At 46.4% G+C, this 24248-nt stretch overlaps 1 protein-coding gene across 1 annotated transcript in view; it reads left to right on the top strand.

Moving 5' to 3' along the window:
• The window catches only part of LOC115316476, a 51864-nt gene extending 30100 nt beyond the window's left edge, over window positions 1–21764 (top strand). Inside the window, exons 4-6 of the mRNA XM_042293900.1 lie at window positions 17250–17351; window positions 17443–17586; window positions 21451–21764. Of these exons, the coding sequence (XP_042149834.1) occupies window positions 17250–17351; window positions 17443–17586; window positions 21451–21764 (560 nt within the window). The remainder of the gene's footprint in view (window positions 1–17249; window positions 17352–17442; window positions 17587–21450) is intronic.
• The last annotated feature ends 2484 nt before the right edge of the window (window positions 21765–24248 follow it).

The raw sequence follows: 24248 nt of genomic DNA, 5'->3' as shown, positions 1-24248 counted from the left end.
ACGGGCTGGCGGCCACAATTACTGATTTGCACAGATCACTCTGCACTGGCAAATAATCCAGCACATCCGGGACACTCTTCGTCTCATTTAATTGCCTGATCAACTTCGCGCAATCTGAATATCACACCCGAGCATTTCTAAAACTGATTTCGTGAAAACCAGTGAGGCGTGAAAACGTTATTTGAAACTATAACTGGCGGAACATGAAAACTGGACTTCGAACTTTGCGCACAGGAACTTTAAAGACATCCGAAACCTAAGTTTCTTTTTCGAATTTAGCGCTAAAAGAGAATCGAAACTTTCAAACTTTTCGACCTTTATGTAGAGAGAAATTCGAAATATTCGAATTTATCGAACATCATGTCTATGAGAAATCGAAACGTTTGATTTTTCGAATTTCAGATCCGAAGAAATTCGAAACATTCGAATCTCTCAAATTTCAAGTCAGGAAAGTTCGAAATCTTCAAATTTCTCAAACCTCAAGTAAAAAAATATTCGAAACAATCAAACCCAAACTTTTAGAAACCGTGAAAGCTTCGAACTTTTCGATTTCGAAACTTCACGAATTTTCAAAAGTTGGGAATTTTTCGAATTCGAATTTTCGTACTGTCGAAAATATCGAAACCTTTCGAATTCGAACATCAGTTTGGTTCGAAAATATTGAAATCTTTCGAAATCGAACCTAGGGTGGTTCGATTTCGTCAACAACGAGAAAAAGAGGTGCAGCAGCAGCAGCAGCGGTCGAGGGGGCCAGCGTGGCAGCAGACAACCTGGCAGGCGTCAGATGGGCGTCGTAGCCGCTCCCAGACAAGGCGAGGGAGAAGTAGGAGCGCTGCCGGGTCACCATCGGCGCCTGGGGCTCGCAGGCGCGAATCTCGTTCGAGGTCTAAGTCGAAGACCCGGCGGAGAAACGGCGCCGAGAAACAGGTGGGCCGGGCAGCGGGGTCTTCCGTCGCTCTCAACAATAGCGATTTCCCTCCCCTTCGCTCCCACTCACCTTCCAAAGACAAAAAGTGTAGACACTGTTTGTAACTCAAGCAGATGATAGAGAGGCAGAAAAATCAAATCAAGAGCCTAATCAGATAGAGGCAATGATGGAGCATATCGAGGCGCTCAGTTTAGCAACAAACAATGGTAATGACGACAGTGTAGCTAAAAGGAAAGTAGCCAAGAGAGACACCACCTGCGCTGCTCCGGCGGCGCCAAAGCCGATCACGCCGCCGGCGCTGATCACGCCACCGGCGCTGATCACGCCACCGACATTGACGCAGTCAGAGACGCAAGCTCCAAAGATAAAAACGGCAGTTGTTGCCATGGAGGAAGAGAAGGACGAGGCCGCCGTTCCTCCGACAATGGAGACGGTCATGAGCATGCTTACGCAAATCTCCAACCAAGCTTCTCAATTGTCTGAGCAAGTAAACAGTCAAACGGTAAGAATGGATAACGTGGAGGCCAAACGCAGACAACGCTCCTTTAAAGTCATGATGTTGGATGCGAAATTTAAGCATCTCACGGTCGCCAAGATGAAGTCATCACGAGTTAATCTACGGGTCAGGCCGCGAGAAGTTGGCTCCGTGCACAACTCTACCGCTCAAAAAATAGAAAATAAAGAAGACCAAAGAAAAGCAGAAAGAGACTACGACGTTACTTCATTGGAACTGTAGGAGTATTAGAAACCAGATAGGGGAGCTACAACTATAGGTTGACAAATTGGACCAGAAACCGGATATAAAGCGTTGCAAGAGACCAACGGCCGAGCCAAGCTCGCGGGATACATTACGTATACGGACCCTAGCGAAAAGGGTACTGCGATCTTGGTCCGCAACAACGTGGCGGCAACACAGCACGTGACCGCTCAGCGAGGCTGGGAACATACGCTCATCGAAATTCGCAGCAGAAGAGTGGGGGACGACAAGAACATTTCCGTCCTGAATGCGTATTGTCGACCTTCCAGTAGGGTCATTGACTTTAAAGGCACCACATTGGACTGCATTACAGAAGCAAGAATAAGACCGATTTTAGTGCTAGGAGATTCTAACGCGGCCCACACGAGGTCGGGTTACAAATATTCGTCCAAAAGAGGAAACCAATTGGTTAAAGCTATAGAGGATCACGACATGGAGGTGGTTAACGAACCAGGTGTGCCGACCAGGACAGGCACTAGCACGGTCAGAGACACCACTCCTGATCTGACGTTGGTTCGGGGGAACCTCGACGTAACTTGGCGTAACACGGGGAAGAATCTTGGCTCAGATCACGACATCATTTGTGTCACCCTCGGGGGGACCGACATCAAAGCGAAACTGGGTCAAGCCAACATTACAGACTGGGACCGGTTACGCAGAAGCGCAGACAGTGAAGGCGAGGACGAGGACCAAGCCACTAAGACGTATGAGGCGTGGGCAAGGAAGCAACGCGAGTTTGTCATGAAATTTCCGCAGAAGATTACTACGACTACGCAAGTTCCCTTCGTGGACAGCAGGATTAGCCACATGTGGGCGGCCAGGCACGGTCCAGAGCCGTATATGTAGAGTGTTTGGCCATTCGTTGGGATGTATAGGAGACAAATGAGGAGGCGCCATTGGCCGAAAGCGGGCTGGGCGTGTTTCAGGGCGTTTTCAGAAATTTGAATGTGACCAACCAGAAGCCAGAAATAATACCCTGGCGGTGGTCGCGAGGAATAAACCTGATAACCGCATTGGAGTAACTCTCGGTGGCTGAAAATATGGTACACGTGATGTATCAATCACGCTCATCAAAAATGATGTTGGAAGAGTGCGACTAGCGGAACGATCGACATAATCCGTACGCCAAACGCCGAGGGCCGGGAATCTACCGTCCGAGCGGTCACACACTGTCCGCGCAAAACAGAGTTGAGCGGCGCATTCGTTTCTTACATCTTTCTGGATGATCATGATCAAAACAACACGTGACTCTATTTTCAACCACAAAGAGTTACTGTATTTCACGCTTACGCACTTATTAAAATCATATACGAACATAGACTTTCGATCAGAACTGTTTCTCGCTACCACCGCTAGGGGATTCTTTTCGGCTTCTGGTTGGTCAAGGGAGCATGCTAAGCCTCTTTCCGAGTCTGACGCACGCCCTGGCTCTGCCCGCGCCTCCTATTGACTGAACTCTCTACATATACGGCTCTGGCATGGTTTTACTCGAAGATGGAAGAGGCAAAGACATTACAAGAAGCTTCGCAGATGCATACACGCGCTTAACAAGCAGGCGGCTGAGTATGCGGAGCCGCTATGCGGGGAAAATTGGGTACAGATGTGTGAAGACCTACAAGGCACACTGTATACGAAGAAGACTTGGCAGCTGCTGCGGCACCTCATAGATCCGTTAAAAAACAAGAGTGGAAGCGCTCGAGACCTTACAGGAACGATAACAGTTACGACGGGGACGAAGAGAAGCTCATCCGGGAACTCACCAGTAAATACCTCAAGACCGAGAAGAGCGGTAACCCGACTTTCGAGTATGAAGGGGATAGCAACGTCGAGATGGACGAAGCCTTCACCGAACTGGAGCTGGTTGCGGCCATCGATGAAAGTAATCAAGGCAGCGCACCGGGCATCGACGGCGTTACATACAAGATGCTTAAAAATGTCAGTGTCAAAAGCCGAGCGGAACTGCTGAACCTCGCCAACGCCTCTTGGGAGAAGGCTTCGTTACCAAAAGAGTGGAAAGAAGCGGAGGTGCGTTTCATTCCCAAGCCGGGGAAATCACCCCACGTCGACAACCGGCGCCCCATCACCCTGACGTCGTGTGTGGGGAAGGTGGTCGAGCTCATGGTTCTCAAAAGACTACAGAGACATTTGGACGTCACCGATCAGATGCCACCGACCATGTACGGGTTCCGGGGGCACCTGAGCACGTAAGACGTCTTGATGAAACTACACGAACTGGTTATGAAGAAAGCGAAGACTCCTACGCCAAGAGCTATCCTGGCGCTCGATCTCAAAAGGGCCTTCGATAACGTCACACATGAAAGTATTTCTCGTAATCTGCGCCAAACGGGGTGCGGAAAGCGATCATTCAAGTATGTAGAGGATTTCTTAAGCAATAGAACGGCAAACAATCAAAATTGCAGAAGAGAAGTCGAAGCCGATAGCCCTGAGAGACAGAGGAACCCCGCAAGGGTTGGTTATCTCGCCCCTTCTCTTTAACCCGGCACTCCTCCCGCTCCCAGCCCTGCTTCAGGACGTTGAGGGCATAGATCATGCTCTCTATGCAGACGATATCACTGTGTGGACGTCGAGGGTGGGGTCTGAGAGTTGTATGGATAGTGGCAGAGACCGTGCACGAGTTCGCTAAATCGTGCGGCCTCACTTGCTTGCCACAGAAGTTGGAGTTACACGTCATCAAGCCAGGAAGAAAAAAAGGAGAACAAGGAAACGTCAACATCACCATCGACGGGACGAAGAAACGCCAACCACGCAAGCACGTATCCTGGGTGTCATCTTCCAGAACAATGGCAAGGCGGTCTATCGACAAGATCAAGGTTTCTACGGAACAAATTTCGAACATGATTAGAAGAGTCACGAGCAGAAGAAGAGGATTGAAGGAGGACGATGGATTGACGCTCGTCCAAGCCTTTGTAACGTTCCGCATCGTTTACGCGGCGCCGTACCTGTAGTTACTCAAGAAAGACAAGGACCAATTGAACGACATTATACGCAAGGCAACCAAGATGGCGCTGGGCATGCCGAAGCATTCTTCGACCAACAAACTTCTCGGCATGGCCAAACACAACGTCGTTGAAGAGTTAATAGAAGCTCATCAGTCTAATCAAAAAGTTCGGCTCAGTCAAACTTCGGCGGGACGTCGCGTTCTTGCCAGGTTGGGCTGGCAAGAGGCAGATCGGAAAGAAACGGGGCCGTTACCCAGTTTATGGGCGCATAAACTTGGCAGTAGGCCGCTTCCTCGAAACATGAGGCCGGGTCGTAACGACTGCCGCAAAGCGGCTCATATAGCGGCCTTGACAAAGACTTTAGATCAAATAGAAGAAGAGGAAGAGGGGCTCACCCTCTACACAGACACCTCGTTACCCAAGTTTTCATTCAAAGCCACGCTGAGAGTTACGGCGCGGGATGCGCTTGTAACCTGCACCTCCATCAAGACGTCTTTTCCGGATATGGCAGAAGAGGCCGCAATAGCACTCGCGCAGCCCAAAGTGGGAACAATTGTCACTGACTCGCAAAAGGCGTATAACAGCTACAGAAAGGGGTGGGTGTCCCTTGCGGCAGTAGATATTCTCAAAAGGAAACGCGACGTACCTGAAAGGAAAGTTGAGCTGATATGGACGCCGGCTCACTCTGGGCTAGGGGGCAACGGACTTGCCCACCAGTTCGCCCGAGATGGAACACCTGGTAGAGGAAGGTGAGCCACAGTCCATACTTAGTTATAAGGACATTACGAACTAGTACAGGGCGGCGAGGCGACGTTACCCCGACCCGCGCAAATCGCACTGCAGAGAACAGCAGGTTATTTACAGGCAGATACAGGCAGGATCTTTTCCGCACCCTTACCTTCAAAACAAGATGTGCCCGGAAAGGCTCAAGAAGGAATGTAATTTCTGCAAGAATCAATTAGGCACGCCTCAACACGTATTGGAGTATACGATTTCGTCAAGCCAATCCCCCCCCCCCCCCCCCTTACCATCCCCACTACCTCATCCCTCATCCTCCCTTACCGAGCGATGGGAGACCTTGCTGACCAACCCCGTACTGGAACACCAGCTCGTCCTGATCTCCAGGGGCCAGGCGGCTAGGGAAGCATATGGGTCCCGTGACGAGGGAACCACTTCCATCGACGGCGTCTAAGAAGGCGCCGTAATAAGCTCGGTTCAATAAAGGTGCTTCTCTATCTCTCTCGAAAGCACCTTCTCTTTGGAAACTTCATTGTCCCCATGGAATTAACTACCAGCTTGCGTCGTCTTTGAGCAAGCTATTTTTGGTAGCAGGCATTCCTCGACAGATAAACTGCCGAGAACCATAAGGCAAATGATACCAAAAAGCAGCAAAGTAGCAATGTTATCTGATTTGGAGAATACTGTCAAAAGGTCACTGCTCAAGATAACAAACTATCACGTCACGGGGCAAGACCAATCGTAAGCTCTATCTTGGGTCTCAACCAGCAAAATTGCTCATACAATAAGTTTTATATTTTGTCTGTTTGTATTTATGGGGTTGTCGATCTGGCCATTGATTCTTTTAAACTCAGGAAGCTGCGACAAGATAGATTTAAAGAAGAGGCGCTTCCAGGGAGGGTTAGATGGTCTGGCTATGTTACACGAGAACGAAACAGGCCTAATTAAAAAAAGTGCGAATTTCCTTCCTGTTGCTTTGGGGGACTGCCGACATGCCGAAAATATGCTTTCTAGATAAATCCTCAATCTATATAAATGAAAGTTCCTGAAAAACATTATTTCGAAGTATAGTAAGCATAAATATAGCTTTTAAAAAACGTTTTCCAAAAAAAAAAAAATTAAATTATAATGCCACTAATCAGATTCAGAATCTTCTTTTCATCATTGACAAATCTAGCTTTTTTCACACAGCTCGCACAAATAGATAAGTGGTAGATATAAACGAATGCATCGGGAAGTCTGTCGCTTCGTTTTGCCATAAAACAATGGGATCCAGAAATCACTCATCCACTAGTTGAATTGTTTTCAAGCATCTAAACGGTGGTGAATGCCCTTAAATGTCTCGCATTCGAAAATTTTAACGTCCATATAAATATATATTTTAATATTTGTGGCTTGAGATATGACGATGTCCAGAGAAAACTAGCGGATCTTCTAAAAAACAAAATGCTGTTTTTTTGTTTGATTTTTACTGTGGCGACCTTTGAACTTGTAGTCGTTTTCTGTCTACTCTTTTGCCCAATTAATGATATTTTTAATTCACAATTGAACTAAACACAGGACGAGGACGTTCATTCATGTCGTGAGGCTATCTGTCGTTTTAAATGTCGAGCTTTTAACTATAAAACTTTCTGCACCTTAGCCCCCGATAGGTTCATATATATATATATATATATATATATATATATATATATATATATATATATATATATATATATATATATATATATATATATATATATACATATATATATATATATATATATATATATATATATATATATATATATTGGTTTTTTTTTGTTTTTGGGGGGGGGCATCTGACGATATTTACATTTCATTTTTAGAATTGACACAAAAAATTGAAAAGAAAAGAATATTGTCGACGAATTTTCTGAACAAAATGGTATGGGTCTTCCTCGAAGCGGCGTGTACGACGGGGCCACGTGGACGGCGCCAAGTGGGTTAATAGTTCTGTAATTAGCAGCCGCATACTGTCGCCCAGGTAACGCACGACAGTGCTAAAAGCACGAACTAGTTGCTTTGGACCACACGGTACGAGGGCTCCTGCAGCGAGTGCTAAAGTCATGCAGGTCAAAACTACTCGCTCGCCGCTTGCACGGCCTTCACAGCTATTCTATGCAAGGGTAATATTCCGTCGTATTACACACAAGTGCAGCTCCAGAAAAATGCGTACAAAATTACTGCGGCTGGGCTCTGCCACCTCCGGTACATGTAATCTTCATTTGCAACAGAAGTGACGTACGGCACCGGGCGCAGCTTGAAAATGGAGAAGTCGACGAATACTGGCGGCGCGTCGACAACACGCACCAGCGCCGACAGCGTCCTTCCCCCCCCCCCCCCCCCCCCCCCGTCCGAGCCGCGGAGCACCAAACTACACACACGCCGACCGACAGACATTTCAAAAATGCAGTCAGCGGCATCCAAAATAGATCGTGTTGTTGACGTCAAAATAGCAATGAATACTATTGTCAAAATAAAAAAGCCGCCATTTTGACATCTGTGACGTCATCGGCAACGCCCCCTGGACTTCAGATCGGTGCCAAAAATACGCAGCATTCCGGTTAGCGCTCCCAGGGCGGCGCCATCTTGTTCGACCGCAGCGCCATCAGTTTAAAGCGCGAATACGGCTCCTGGTTTCCACGATCCTACTAGGAGCGATTCGCCTTCGGATCCATTGGCTGGCGCGAGCAGACGGGGCTCCCATTGGCCGCTGCTTCATGGCCTCCGAGATCCAGAAGCGCGCGCGCGCTAGTGCGCAGCAGACGACAAAGGGAACAGACGAGTAGACAAAGGGAGCGGACGAGCGGCTTGCATGCTTTCGCATTCACAACCCATTAGAAATGCATTGGTGTGCCTCGAACTTTTTTTGCCACGATTTGCTATTTCTTGTTCAAAATCACCCAGAGATAGCCCACTTCTAGTAATTGCAGGGTCTTGGCCAATCACGACTTCGGTCGAAAATGTGCTACGTAGCCATAGCAAGATATAAGCGAACATTGCTGACTGGGAAGGAGAGTTGCCTTTTTGGGTCATCCCCCCATTGCGATTACAGGTTCCGTAGATTCCAAAATCTAAAACTAGCATTTTTTAAACTTATTTTGTTCGCACATCTAAATTTAGCCCACCCCTTATTTCACCCGATTTGCTTTCGGCTTTAGGTGGGCTATCTCTCGGGATATTACGGTAGGTTTTTTTTGTTTGCCTCATTTTCATAATGTCTCCCATAACCTTAAGGCGCTAGTAAAGAAATTTATTGTGACAGCTGTTTTTCAACCCGATTTTCGGCTCGACCGGCTTGCACCTTTTTCTTTCACAGAAGGCAGATTGAAACAAAAATCAGAGACCTTCCCGTTTATTGTGACCTGGGTGTAGTGTGCAAAATTTCTGTGAAATTTGGTTATTGCTATGTGGGTCAGACGGCTAGATGTGTTAATGACAGGTTAACTGAACGCAAACGACCGGTGAAGCACAAATCCGTGGGTTCAGAATTTGCGAATCATCTATCTCCATGTAGCAATAGTTTGGTTGTTAGGAAAAATAGTGAAGAACTTTACAGGGAAATGGTTTAAAGAGTCGCTGATGGGGGATAGGCCCGCTGTGTGTTTTAGCAGCAAGTACGTTACTGTAAACATTATCATGAAAGCGTTTCTTGATCTACGACCTTTTCTTTTTGTGGCCCTGTTAGAAGTTGGCTGACCTCATTCCTTTTGTTGCTTAGTGATCGCTCGGTGTTTCCCTTTCTCTTGGTCCTCAGTTTTTTGTGTTCGTATTACGCTGCAATGTATAATTTCTTTGCTGAGGGATCGTGTTTGGGCGTTGATATGCACCCTGGGTACGTATATCTTGGTTGTTTATGCGTGACGGCATCGCTGTCATCTAGTGTCTTCTTTTAATCTGTTCGTTTTCATTTTAGTTTTTTTTTTGGTTGCTTATTCATGGTTGTGTTTTGTAAAATTAACCTCAGCTGTGATTGGAGATTCGTGTTGTCCTATGCCTCTGTTTTCCCACTCTACAGAGTTAATTAAACGCGTCAGTGCTTTAACAGCTCGCCGGCATCCTTACATTAAAATGTGTTCAGACCCGTTCCATTTGGATCGAGATACTCTGTCATTTTGTTTTGCGCTGGAGGACACATTCAGCGAAAAGGTTTTGGCAGGTTACATCCACCATCATCGTACTGGCAGTATTTACTACATTGCGGTCATATGTTAGCCTGTTTCACGCGATCGTCTCATGACTTTAACTAACAAAAGTGTTAACCGTTTCCTTCAATTCCAAAAGTGCTGCTCTTGCCGCTCGGCAATGTTGATTTCTTTGCATTTTCAATCAAGTCAGGCTCAATATTAACAAATTCTAGTGTCATGAAAAGTCAACCCAGGAATGATTAAAACAATTTCATGGACAGGTGCTTCCACTAAGTTGAAGTGCTCGGAGATGACGCTCAGAAGTGAAAATTCGGAAAGTAACAGTAACTGAGTCAAGTTACAAGACACAAATATTACTAAGTTGCATTTATACCGTATGTAAACTAACGCTTTTAATGCACTTTAGACGTTCCGAAAACATCAGTTTATCAATGCATCGCACGGCGATTTACTAGAGAGGGGTACACAGGTAGTGAAAGGCAGTAAAAAAAAAATCAAGGAACGAACTTACCTCATTCAAAAGAAAAGAAACAAAAAATGAAAGACGTTTACAAATCTCTAATGCGAAGTTGGAGCGCAGCTCTTAAAAGGGCGGGCGAAATAATACGAAGCGGAAGGTATGCCCCTCCTTCTCCTTCGTACCCTCCACTCCCCCTTATCTCCTCTCGTCCTCCTCCTCTTCTTTTCCTCCTACCCTCCTCCTCCTGCGTACCCTTCCATACTCCTCCTCCGTACCCTCCCCTCCTCCTCCACTATACTCTCCCCTCCTCCCACAGTTTCCCCGCTAAATTTAGCTGGAAAAAAGACGTCACATGACTTCTTGTCACGTCACTCATAAACGAATTAAGTTTCTCTGCTAGATTTAGCGGGAAAACTGACATTACATGACCTCAATTTCCCGCTAAATTTAGCGGGGCTGTTACGCCGATGGTGACACCGACGGCGACGCCACTATACGGAGAAACGGGCGCCTAAGGGCTGCGCTCTCAAACCTGTCCTGGCCAATCTACGCCGACACCTCAGAAACAAGGGACGCGTAGAGAGAATATCTGCTCACAGATGTCGTACGCCGCGCCGAGGGAGTGCCTGCCGGTGATTGATAGCAGACGATCTTGAATTGAATCGGGCCGGTGCTGATCGGCCGGTGCTGATGGCGATGATGATGATGGTGCGGCTCTTCCCTTTAGATCGGGCGGGCTCGAACAATATTTATGCCCAAGCCTGGGGGCATTTGGGTGTTATTGCCCCCTAAGGTAGACCTTTCTCCACCAGTCCTCTAATCGTCTCTTTGTTTCCTCGACAGACGGCCTATGTGGGCCAAGGAAGGCCGTAGTCTTGTTCGAGGCAGGCCTGTCCGCTAGTGCGGCTGGCCTAACCTCAATGGTTTGGTGTCCATCTCTAGTGACCTCGAAGCCCAATACTTCGGCAAGCTTCAGAGGGCTTTGAAGGTCTCGGTCGTTGTCTCGTGACCGGGATGGCCGGAGTCCTGCACATATCAGTACATTGTGTGCTACTGTTTCGTCGTGGGCCCCGCACACCCCTCACACGCTCGTGGTGACGGTAGAATCGAAGTGTCGTCTGTAAGACAGAGTCCTTAGTGCCTCGGCTCGCGCCTCAAATAGCAAACGGCTACCAAGGCTATTATCGTAAAGCCTAGCCTCCGAGCCGATGGTCCTCTTGTTTGCAACATACACATCGAGCGTGGTCTTCAATTGCGCATCTTTGAGCCACTGCTGTGTTTCCTGGTCGCGAAGGTTTTTCCGGAACCCTCTCTCCCATTCCCTGGCCGACGACGCTTGGACAGGGTCGGCAAAAAAAACGTACTTGCTTTCAAGCTGGTATAGGCGTTTCTTCCAGCGGGTCTGCAGCCCAGTCAGTTGAGTGTACCTGAAGAGCCTTTTGGCCCACCGGCAGGTGTCCATATTTCGGAAACGTCCGTCGTAGGCGATTTTGCTGGTAACTTCACGGGCTTTAAAAGAGGACCATCCCAAATCACCCTGGACAGCCTCATTTGCTTCTGTACCATGACTGCCTAGCGCTTGGCGCCCAACCTCCCTCTGCCTGCATTTTACGTCAGCTCGGATATCTCCAGGGACACACCACAGCGTTAGCAAAAGTCAATCCTGGTACCACCACCGCCTTCCACAGCTCCCGGGTCACAACGAATCCATTGCAACTCCAAAGATTCCGTCTGCGCAGAATGCTGGTTCTTCTGATCGCTGCTTGGCGGAGATGGGCGTGGTGCTCTTGCAAGTAGTCCTCTGTATTTGTGAGCGTAATGCCCAAGCACCTGTACGAGTTCATTACAGGTACACAGTCCACCCCGAGTCGAAGACTGCCGAATAATGGATGTTGTGGACCTGCAAACAGCACCGCTGCTGACTTTCTAGTGCTGAATTTCAATCCAAGTTCCGTTGCTACCTCGGTTTTCTGCATGTCGCAGACTGATGCCGCGGGCAGTACTACATCGTCTGCGTAGGTAAGCCCGGGTAGAACCCATTCGACGGTCAGACCATGTTTTAAGTGAGCCTACGAGAAGCCCAGTCCAGATCGGATCAGTTTCGTTTCGAGTCCGGTTACGTAAAGTATGTACAATAGTGGACAGAGTGGGCACCTCTGCCGTAAGCCTCTTGTCCCCAGCACTTTGTCCTAACCGTGTTGCCACTGTATAGGCGGTGGATGAGGGTGACCTACTCCGGTCGCATGTCAAGATGTTGTAGTCGACATATCAACTGGGAACGTAGGCCTTGGCGACGTCCAGAAAACAACATATCAGAGTCCTCTGCTACTTGCGGGCAACCTCAATACATTGTGTTAGCGTAAACACATAATAATCCAACCGGCGACATCGTCGAAAACCTGCTTGAAGTTCCGTAAGCATGACTTCTTCCTCTGCCCACGCAGCCATGTGCTCCTTCAGAATATGCACGAAAGTTCTATATATATCGTGCTGTTCACAGTCAGTGGTCTGTAGTTGCAGAGGTAACGCTGGTCACAACGTTTTTTTTTTTTACGAGAACGACTTTGCCTCTCCTCCAGTCTCCAGGAGAGCTTCTTCTATTCCAGAGGCAATGCTGTTAAAAATTCCTGCCAGCTGATCCCTTGAACCTTTCTTTAGTGCTTTGAGGACGCTTGTCGGAATCTCGTCCAGTCCTTGTGCGGTGTTACTTTTTAGGTGAGTCAAAGCGCGTACAATTGACACCCCGCTGATTTCTCTCACCGTTGACATCAACCGGAGTACCATCCGGATTTTGATGTGGTAAGATGTCCTGAGGTGGCGCTGCTCCCGGGGGCGAAAATATCTTCACTAGGTGGTCTGTAAGGCTATAAGTTTATCTGCAGTCAGCCTTGTGTTCTCGTCAAGCATAGCCAGTCTCTGATCTCTCCCATCCAGGGTTCCAATGTATCTCCAGAACTTTCTAGGCGCATCTCTCCCGCTTGAGCTAATGTCTCTGATTGTGTGCAAATCAGCCTGAAACATTTTCTCCTGGAAAAGTTGCTTTGCGGCTTGCTTTTGCGCCTGGTACATCTGCCATTTTACTTCGACTTCGTCTCCGGTGCCCATGTGAAGGGCCATGCGGTGTTCTCTAAACAGTTCTTTCCGTACTCGAATGGCGGCTTGACCTCCGCGTCCCACCAGCGCTTTCTCCGCCTTCGCCCATTTCGGGCCTTCGTGGAGTGTTGCTGGATGATTTGCTTCAGTTCTTCTACGTATCCCATGTAGCCAGCAGCACTTTTCCTCGAGGTGCTGTTTCCGAATTCCTCCACAACTCTTTCAACTGCGCTTGAAGATAGCATGAGACATTTTGTCGGATGGAGCTTTCGTCTTGTTGTTATCCACGTTGCTTTCGAGAATATTAACTTAATTCGGTTATGGTCGCTTCCGATGCTGTGTTCACCAGCCTCGCCTATGTGGACTTGAACAAGATAACGAGCAAGTTTATGTGACACTACTGCGTAATCAATACATCTTGCACGAGCATTCCAAGTAAATTGACCCTCACATGAACTTCTTAGATTAAATACTTCCAAGGCGAGATCTTCACTCATCTGCAGCAGCAGCCGTCCATTTTCATCTTCCCAGCCATCCAGTTCGTGCAGATGTCCATTAAAATCCCCCATGATGAGTAGTTATTTCGTATCAGCCGGGGCCCTAGCATCATTCATCACTCATGTTATTAACACTTGGTTCTCCTCTCGGCGGGCAGCTCCCACCGACGGGCACAGTACGCAAACGGCGACCGGAATACCGAGTATCGCTCCTGTTACTCAGATGTGATCTCAGCACTCTTTTGGCTCCTTGTGCCATACGGAAGATCTACGCCACACCACTCCCACTCCTCCACCTCGACGCGTCCCCTCTAGTCGGTTGCGTCCAGCCCAGCACCAGCTTTCCGAAGTCGGTGGTTCTTCGAGATCACGAAGGTGCGTCTCAGCTACTCCGAAGAGGGTTATGTCTTCTCACTCCAACTACCCCGTAGAGCTCTTTTCATTTCTGCTCCCGTCGCGCTCCGTGGAGGTTGAGAAATGCAACCGCCTCCGTGGTATTCTTACTGCATCTACGTCGCCTCCGTCTTTTTTACTCCGTTCGCCGCTTGTCTTCACCACCTTGCCTGTGAGCCTTTTCACTGGCGGTGCCATTGGTCCAGGTAACTCAGTTGTTGCCTCACAATATCTGCCACCATACTGCGCAGGTCTTGTGGATGAGGCAGTACAGGCTGGCACAGTGGAGCAACACGCGCATTTGTCGGGAATAACGGAGACTGCAAGCAATGGGTCGGGGGCCCTCCATTTGGTAGCATCTTCTGCTGGGTGTGTGGCTTCGTTTCGGGAGGCCACTCCGGCGATACATGGTCGTATGGTGGCGCACGTGTGGTTATCCACTGCTGCAACCCTGGAGCTTCTGTCGCCGAACGCAGTTTCATCTCCGGGTCTAAGGTGTGCGATTGCTCTGTGAGCCCACACACCGGCGGTCGGTTCACTGTAACAGAGTAGCGCAGCGGTTGTCCCAGCTGCGCCGGTTCCAGATATGACACCGAAGCATTCGGTTCCTTTTTCCTGGAGGGCAGCATGACTGGAAGAGACGCTCGATGGTTATTTGTGGGCGGCTGTTCGTCGGAGGCTCTGTGATATAAATGGCGTAACGGCTTTATCAGGTGGGAAGCAGTGATCCGGTGTCTCTCTGGGAGATGATCGCTGAAGCCTGGAGGAGGTTTCTTCCACTTCTGACCGGTTTTCCAATGATAGTCGCGCATGTCCGAAAGCTTTCTTTTGTGTCTTCCTTTTCCGCCGACGCTTTTTCCGGCTCCTCTGTCTAAAAAACGACTTGCGACTGAGGCTAGTTGCTGGGCCACTAGTTGGGCTCCAATCCTCCCGTACTGTACGCCATCTGTGTCCATGGTGCTTTGATCATCTATATTTCGTCCTAAATCCACGTATCGTGCCCGTATCTTCTTACATAGACTTTTGAGTTTGGCGTTGAGCAGCATCGTCACCGCATGCGCTTTCTTTCCTTTGGTCACGACTTCTGGGACCGAACAAATAGTGAGTGCCGATTTCCGTGAACTCCATCTTTTTTGGAGACATTCCACCACACCCTCTGGTTTGTCTCCCCTGAGCAGATGGTTGATCCCACATGTAAGGTGTACATACGAGGTATCCTACGGGCATGTTCCTCGTATTCGTCGACCATTGCATGGACTCGTTCAACTGCTGCCTTTCCTTGGAGCAGTATGTCCACACAGCTCCTGTTGTTTACCGCAGACTGGGAGAGGTCAGCAATCCGCGCCACATCACTGTCTCCAGCGACCAGGACTTCCCGTGTCACACCTTGGGGAGGTCTCTGGGGAGGACTCTTCGGTTGTGGCGTTCCCTTAGTAGTCTTGTAACATCCTGCTGGTCGAAACTGCTTGGATACGCCTCCACTTGCGTCCCTATTTCTGATAGCATCTAGGTCTTTTGCGTCGTGAGGTTCATCCGCGTGTTTGTCAGTCCCTATGTCGCTGCTGCCATCTAGTCTTTCGGCGACTGGTTTCAAAAAGGTATCCAACGCCTGCGGTTCGTTGACACCTTCATGGCTATCAAGATATTCCTGGGATGCCCTATTAAATGTAATCCTGTTGTCCAGCTGGTCATGGACATCTTGGACATCCAGACACACACGTGATTTGCACGACTGCTCCTTCGACATCGAGGGCAGTGTCTCGTTGCTAGTTGAAGGTATTGCTTCTTGTGATTCAGCCGCCATGCCTTGAAAGGTAACATTTCGTGTCGTAAGTTCTCTCAGCTGTGTCTCTATTGTTGTTATCCTTCTTTGCAGTTGTTTTAGATCGCTGCCATCCGTTTCCGTTTGCTGGAGACGCTCGGCGAAGCCATTTAGCCGCAGCCCCAGTTCCTCCAGCGTTTTCTGCTGCGTATGGCACAGCTGTTCTAGCATTGCGCAGCCCTTGCAGGAGATCATGGTCAGAGGTTCTAGCGGCTTAGTACTAGGACTGTTGATCAATTTTATAACATGCTGTGGAGCCTGCACATTGATCTCTTCTTCTGGCCGGCACTGGGTCCTCGCGGCCGTCCGCCGTTTTGAAGACAAAAGCAATCCGTCCTAGATCTCACCAGGGGTTGCTGTGACTCCGGCGGTGTCAGAAAGCTTCTCTTGAAGTCACTGACCCTTACGACACCCTCCTTGTCTGCGGTAAGAGAACGTAGGTGCCCCTCCGGTAGCAACACATCGGCGCTCAGTTCCCCGTCGCTGTCTAGTGATGGTTCTTCGCACTGTGCAGTTCTCAGCATATCGCCAGGTACTTCCGCAGCGGCTTGTAGTCGATCTAGTTCGCTCTTAGATCCAACGGTTAAAAGTCCCCTTGCTTTTAGCCCCCTTCTTAGATCCATCACCTTTATCTTGGTTGAAAAAACCCCGAGACTGCGGGTAAACGACACAACACTAAAAAGTCTCTAGAGACTTTTATTGTTGTGTCGTTTACCCGCAGTCTCGGGGTTTTTTCAACCATGTGCAATGTACACCAGCTCGTTTGCGCCCTTACTTTTTGTTCACCTTCATCTTCCTCGTCTCCAGACGCGACGTACGCCATTTGTAGGCAAAACTTCTCACTAAGCGTGCATCGTCTGCTAAGTGACAGCTTATAGCCTATTCGTCTGGGGCACGCCGCACCCGTCCAGTGCAGTAGCCTCTTTCCACTTTAGTGCACAAAAGAATGGCGGCGAGAGAAGATAGCTCCCCTCTCCCATCTAGCCTTCCGTGTACCACGAACCGCACTGCACCGATGCCATGCGTTCCTAGACGAATTGGCCATTAGATTGCCCAGAAGAGGTTTTTCTTTTCCCTTCAAACAAGGTAGGAATATTTCTTTTTTTTTTTTTGCTGTAAAATTACTCGCCCTTTTTGCACCTCCGTAGAAAGTCGCAAAGCGATACGTTAAGTAACCGATTTTTGCAGGCGGTCTAGATTTCCTTAGAAGCGATAGTTTACATGATGTTCCTGAAATGTTATTGTAACTTGAAAAGTATTTAGTTAGAGAAGTGTAACTAACTACAGTAACTCAAATAGTTGTAATTAGTTTCTTTACTGCTTCGCTTCACTGTCAGGTCAGGATTAGCGCGCAACCTGGGAGGATTTCAGTTGCCTAATCATCTAAACTATATTAAAAATGCGTTAAATTGCTTTTGTACCCCAAAATCAGGAACACTCCCAAATGCTACTCCGGTTCCCCCGGGAAGCTACACGTACGCTGTGTGGGACAACTCCACCTGTTATTCCAGAAGTACTCCCTTTCCTGATAGGGGTAAGTTCAGGTTTTATGCTCGACAAGCGTGGAGCTTATTTCTGTTGGTGGTATATCTAATTTGAATTACGAAAATTATTTTCTCACCCAGGAAATGCACGGGACTATGGTAGTTCTACGGGGAATGTTCTAGATAAATTGTTCTACATACCGGAAAGTGCTGAAGATTTTGACATGTATGTCGTATACAACGAGCCGCAATGTCATATCCTTAGGAATCCCGCAACCTCAGGAGGTAAGGTCATTAAAGCTTCAGCGAGATTAATGTCGCATCGTGTTGCGTTTCGCTAGTTTAAATAACTATAGCAGCTACAGTTTGCTTTATAACACCAGAAAAAAAAAAAACCCAAATTAAGGTTCCTTAGCGCAGGAATCTTGAAGAAAAGGAGCTGTCCATAAAGTGTATTAGGAAGAATTTATTTTGCGATTTGTTTATTCAGATTTGCGCGTAGACGCGTCCTACCTGTTTAAGATACACTCTACGTCTTGTGGTATGTCCAGTTTAGAGATGTCGTGTTTAAACCCATTGCTAGTTTTCAATGCCTCGAAGGCCCATGTGTATACGTTAACAAGAACAGGGGTATTCTTGGTAACAAAGTTTTTTTTTGGAACTAAAAACCTAAAAACGAGTGCACCAAACATTGCCCAGTATCGCCCACAATCAACATGTGTTCAATTACGACTGCAGACGATGACTTCGCAGGACTGCAGTGAAATGTCTTATACTGCTGGTGTCGTGTGTGATTTCAGATACATTCATAATGTTAGTGCAACTTAATTTCAACGTAAGTTCGCGCTAAGTGGAAAGTTGCAAGATGATTGAGTATAAGAGGTGGACCCCAGTACAAAACAATAACAACAACAACATAGATTCTTTATGCATCGCTTGTGCAACAAAATCCCTAAAAGTGAATAGCACACGTCAGCGATAATAAGAAGATTTAATTTAGGAAGGGAACACCATCCAGCCATCTAGCTTCCCGCAGTGACATAAACACCTGCATCTATTCTTGCATCACCTTAGGTTGGCAAACGGCGAAGGCTAGTGCCCGAGTGAACCAATCAGCGCGTAAGAGCAAGACTCGTGACTATACTCTATCTTGCTATTTACACGCAGGGCTGTCTAAGTCATGAGCAAGAGAGAGGGGGAAGCCACTTTTGAACTAATGTTTTGTGGCGGGCTAATCTCCGAGGGGGAGAACAACGACGTCTGAGACACACAAAAGAGGGTTCGGGTTAAAAGAGAAGCTCCTTTTTCCTCTCCTCTCCAACTTCTCGGGTTACGCTCTCTCCCTTGTGTCCTTGCGTGACGTGCCTCGCCGCCGTCACTCTGATTGGCTCGAGCAGGCCGTAGTTTTTGCTCTTTAACAAGCCAACATGAAATAATATATACTAAAGTTTGTTCCTGTGTTGCGCAGATGGTAGTCATCCACGTTTCGTACCGCCAGCCTTGTGCGGGTTGCACGAGTGCTAACTTTAGCGCACCTCCACACTTTACATTTGAATTAATTCCTAGAATTTTATAATTTAGTAGTTCTTAATCACCGACAGCAAGTTTCCAATGGAACCATACGTTTATTTTCACTAACTAAAAAGCTGCCTAGCAAGTTTTAGTTAATCGTCCGACTTATCGTGACGGTTAGCCCACTCTAACATTACCCCCTGATTTTAAAACTCATCTGCACAAACAACATTAGTGTACCTTTCATGCCTTTTGCTATATGATTAAATTAAAATGAAACATCATGTATGTTTACCACATTCTCAACACTGTCTGAGAGCGTGTTAGACGTGCTGATTTCTAGTTATTGTAAATAAATATTAAATTAATTGCAACAAGGTTTTGTCAAGTCTGAAAGTGTTGAAATTAACTTAGCAGACTAAGTGGCGTTAGCCACATTAGTTGCCAAATATGGGCTGGTCGATGCCATTTATTTTGACTGAACCAAAGCATTTGGCCTTGTGCACCATGATCTATGTGTGAACAAGCTATCGGAATATGAGGTGCGTTTGCCGGTATGTTCGTGGTTTCATCAAATCTTTCCTGGCGCATCAACAACGTTCATGTTAACAGTGTGTTATCGAGATCATACATATCATTTGGCGTTCTTCAGGGTTCTATTGTAGGACCCTTATCGTTGAACAATTTCCCATTGATGTGTCTCTTTGTGTAAAACATTCAAATTTGCTTCAGTTTGCTGATTAAATTATGATCTTCAAACGAACCCAGATCACATGTTGATTGCGAACTGCTGCAGGACATACCTGCTATCTGATCATGGAGCGCAACAAGAATTACGTCTAAACAGTAAAGAACACTTGTGTTTTTTGTCACGCAAGAAATGTGCGTTAATTTTTTGTATAAACATGAACATCAACCGTTGCAACGTGAATATCACGTACATGACTTGGGAGATTACATTGATCCATCCCTTAGTTAAATCATCTGTCAAATTTGGTTAGCTCTTGATTGTGACTTTTAGGTTTGTGTTCGCTATGACCCGTCATTTTAAAGAGACTTCATGCCTCGTCAGGCTTTATGCATCTGTTGTTCAATTCAAACTAGAGTTTGTCTCCGTAGTTTCGAACTGCCTGGGACTGACCAGCCCTGTTATCCAAGAACCTGTGCAGAGGAGGTTGGCACATACAGAATACGACTATTATTACGGCACCCGATTTTTTTGTAGCTACGAGTCAATGTTACTTCGGCTAAACTTGCCAATTCTGATGCCGGAATTATCGAGACTATGCATTTTTTGTCATAAACTGCACGTAGCAGAATACGTTGCCCCAAACTTGTTTCTTTGCTTTCTTTAAATGTACCTCCCGTGAATTGTCGTCACCACAACACTTTCTACGTGCAAGACATGTGTTAATTAGCCACATTTTGCTAATTTAAAGATATTTTAATGCACTCAGTGCGGTGGTTGACATTTTCGGGAGTGAGTTGGATCTGAAAAGTATAGAAATCATCCACATTTGATAACATCAGTGTTCGGCTTTTCTGTCTGTTTTGTTATGCTCTGTTGTTTTTCCTGATGAACGTGTATGTGTAGGTATGAGTGTGTACCAGTACTAAAGCCTCGGTTGTTTCTGGACACAATACAAATAAATATCGAAAGAATGCCTAAAATATAATGTTTAAAATATAACATTGACAGTTATAGAACGCTGTGTCAGAATAATAAGCTAAACCTTAACTACAAAAAAAAAAAGATTATTTAAACCCCACTTTTGCCTCCCTCTTTCAAGAAAACATTGATTCCCATTCAGTGAGATATTCGTATTTTGTTGCTTTATTGGCGTGGGGTGAAACGGCCCGGGTCTGGGGTTTAAAGTCATAAGAGAAAACAGTATGCTTATCTAAGCTACAGTGGCTTAAAGGGAGTAGTGTAACGAACGAAACAGGAGAAGCGGCACAGCGTTGGAAGACGGCCGCGGGTGGCGCTGGCGCTTGCAGCACCGTCGTTCCGGCTATGGCTCCGGCTTGGCCGCTTGGGCAGCTTGGCTCCGGCCGGCTCCGCCCGGTTCACAGCTGTCGACTACACTGTTGTGTGCTAGTTTCACATTTTTATTCACCTACGAACACGAACCATGTCGTTTGAAGTTTACTGGAAACAAATAACTGTTTTTGAGGTATTTATATTAGTTATGAAGCGTGTTAGGGTGCCTCTATCTGCCGGTCGATGGAAGCACCCTAACGAAGCTGCGAATCTAAGCGCCACCCACACCGTCTTCCAAAAAGCGGCCGTCCCCGTTGCGTGGTGGAGGCTATGCGGTAACTACACTACCCTTTTTAAGCCACTGTATCTAAGCTTTCTTTACCTTAGTAACGGTTTGTGTGACGAAGGATTAACGAAAGAAAACAAAAAAAAACAGAAACAAAAAGAGACAGACAGAAGAGTAGTACATACGACAAGCGCTGACTGACAACTGATATTTTTGTTTTATTATGTCAAATTACACCGGCTCTCCGCGCCGCAACTTATTTTCGTTTTCATTTGGAGTCACTTGCTGTCGCACGTTTAAGTACCTTCACTGTCGCCCAAATCTGTCTGTACAATGTTCGCGATTAATTGGTATCTCGTCGATTTTATAGGATGCGACTTGTGGCTGAGAAAAACCGACTTGAAAAAAATAGTGGATGACCTGGCAAATGAAATAATGAAAAAAGAAAAGGAACTCTATAAGGAGCATAAGGAAACATTGGGAATCTATGACAACTGCACTGCGAGAGATGATCAAAAAGAAGACCTAAAAGTTTACGTAGAAGATGACATTGAAAGATGGTTTCAAGACATCGCATGGAAACAGATTTCCCTCGACTGCGTTCTCGCCTTCATGATAACCTGTGGAGAGCCAGTATTTAGAGCTTACAATCCAATAACCTGTAATACCTCCCTAACAGGGTAATACGTGTCAATTTCCCAGAATTAAAGGGCGTGATTCTCAATTGGAGGTCTGGAGGTGAGGGAATAGATAGATAGATAGAGAGATGGTTTTTTTTTGCGTGCCTGAAAACAGCAAAGTGGCCTGAACAGCAGTGCACCGTCCTGTACACAGATACGTTAAAGCATGGGATAAAAACACAATCACACAAAAAAGATTTTCACCAAATAAAGGCAAAAAAGTTTTAAAAAAAAGCAGTGCGTATGCAAACTTGGCATTAAAAAAACGTCTGTCACCGTGTAGTGTCTTGCATCCTTGGAAATAAAATGAATTGGAAAAACCTCTGCTTTCATTTCGTTCCCACTGCAAAAGAAAAAAGAAAAACAAAACATGCATGGTGTTTTAGCTAACTTGCGCCGATACTTTAAAAACATGGTGCGCACTCCACGTTTCAAACAAACGCAGTATTGTTCAGTTGAGCGAGTCAAGTCACTTTTTAAATGGGCCAAACTGGCTATGAACGCAGATGAATTAGCCGACTTTTTAAAATATTTTGTGCGCATCCTTTCAATACGAACGTTGTAGGACGCCTTGAAGACCTGTCCATAGTGTCGTTTTTACTAAGGTATAGCCTTTTCGTGTCTAATGTTTTTAACCCCTAAAAAACAAACAAAACATATTTGGGCGATTTTTTTATTTAACTTTTATTTTACTGAACTAAGGCGAATACCATTGCAGTTTGCCAGCCGATATTTACCGTATTTTCCGGACTATACTCCGCGGACTTTTTAAAAGTTGAAATTTTACAGGGTTTTGTGTTTTTCTACATCGCTCACTGTGACAAGACGCGAAGGATTTTATCAGTAAGAGAGTATAATAATAGTGATTTATATGTGATGCACGCTTCTTTGCGAGCTAATGCAGCAGACAGTTGTCACGGTGTGCTCTTAATGATAATTTTTACGTTCGGATTAGGCACTAAGTGCGGACTATTCAACGGGTGCGGACTATATAAGCAAACTCTTTTATTTCTGACCCCGAATTCGGCCCTGTGACTATGGTCCGGAAAATACGGTACATGGAATGTTCAAAATATAGCACAAGATCTTTTAGCTTTCTTTTTTTTTTAAGCCAAAAATATTATAGACGTAAAGGCTACCTTTATTTATGTAAATGACAGGATGGGATGTTGCTCAACTCACTCTAAAACTTTCGTATAGCGGGGTTTGCGTACAAGTTAAGAGTTTAAAATATAGTAGTGTTCAGCGATCTTAGCATATCACAAGAAATATCTGGAGTTGCACTAGAGGACTATGAACAATCCTGCATTGGTTCAACAAGCGTAGCGTGCACCAGCTTTCTTTCAAGTCTTGGCACAAGGGAACTGTAACATCTTTTATTATACCGGTTGCTTATCCATATCCGTCCACACCGAACCGCACGCCTTCTTCCCACAACGTGTACAGGAACCAGCAAGGGCCTTGTAGTGTCCAGGACTACAACCCTAAATCTGTTTGAGAACCCGGGCTTAAGTCTCTCTCCTTTGCTCATCGGCCGTCACTACTGCAATTAAAACTTTTTTTTTTGTTTTTTTTTTGTGAAAAAAAAGAAGGAAAACGTGTCAACATTTTGTTTAATCTTGCATTGGACCCTTTACCTTGCCCTGTCTGGGCATAGCATGTTGATGCGGGGGTGGGGTGGCATCGTCCTTTCCTTTTGGGATTAGGCACTATATTTTTCTCTGTCTGCGTGTGTCTTTTGCGATGTTGCGTTTTTGCTTGCGTCAGAATTCCTAACGCCAAAGGAAAATCGACAGATCAATAACCGGGGTGTGTTTGCACTTTTTATGCCACCGGCGGCAGTCCTCTAAATTGCTTTCGGAGTGTCGCGTCTGCAGCAAGGAGGCACGAGATTGGTTTCTACGACTGCGGTCACCCCTTCCCGTTGCTTACCTTAGAGCGGGGGTCAGGCAACACCTCCTATACTAGGAAAGCCTCAGCGCTCTTTCCGCATGGCCGAAAGAGAAGGCCATCGGGGCCGCTCTAAAGCGCGGAAGAGAAGGAATATGCGGAGGGTTACCGTCATTGCAACGAGTTATTATTGATGGAAGCGTGTTCATTGTCTTAAATGTCAACTGTGCACGACCTTTGGGTTAGAAAGCTGGTTTTCTTAAACTGGTGAAATATTGTTTCATAAAATGAATGATGTAAAATACAAGAACGCTGTAGGTGTATAATTATCGAGAGAGGGTTTACTTTTAAGCACGAAATTGTGCGTGATGTAATTATCCCCGCAAAATGGATTATTTATAAAGAATACTTGCCAAGAATTACATGATGAAGAACGATTGAAAACGGCATTTTTTATCACAGCATCAACAAAGTTTACTTAGTAAACGAATGTAATGACTGCATTCTTGCTTGAAGCTAAGCGGTTAAGAAAGCTTCTTGTCAAGAGCTACTTGCATCTACACCTCAAGTCAAGCTGAAATTATGACAGTGCACCATG

Source organism: Ixodes scapularis, unplaced genomic scaffold (assembly GCF_016920785.2).
Source record: "Ixodes scapularis isolate PalLabHiFi unplaced genomic scaffold, ASM1692078v2 PGA_scaffold5__190_contigs__length_132052651, whole genome shotgun sequence".
NCBI lineage: Eukaryota > Metazoa > Arthropoda > Arachnida > Ixodida > Ixodidae > Ixodes > Ixodes scapularis.
The sequence above is the reverse complement of the archived record's forward strand: the minus strand, read 5'-3'. Positions and strand labels throughout refer to the sequence as shown.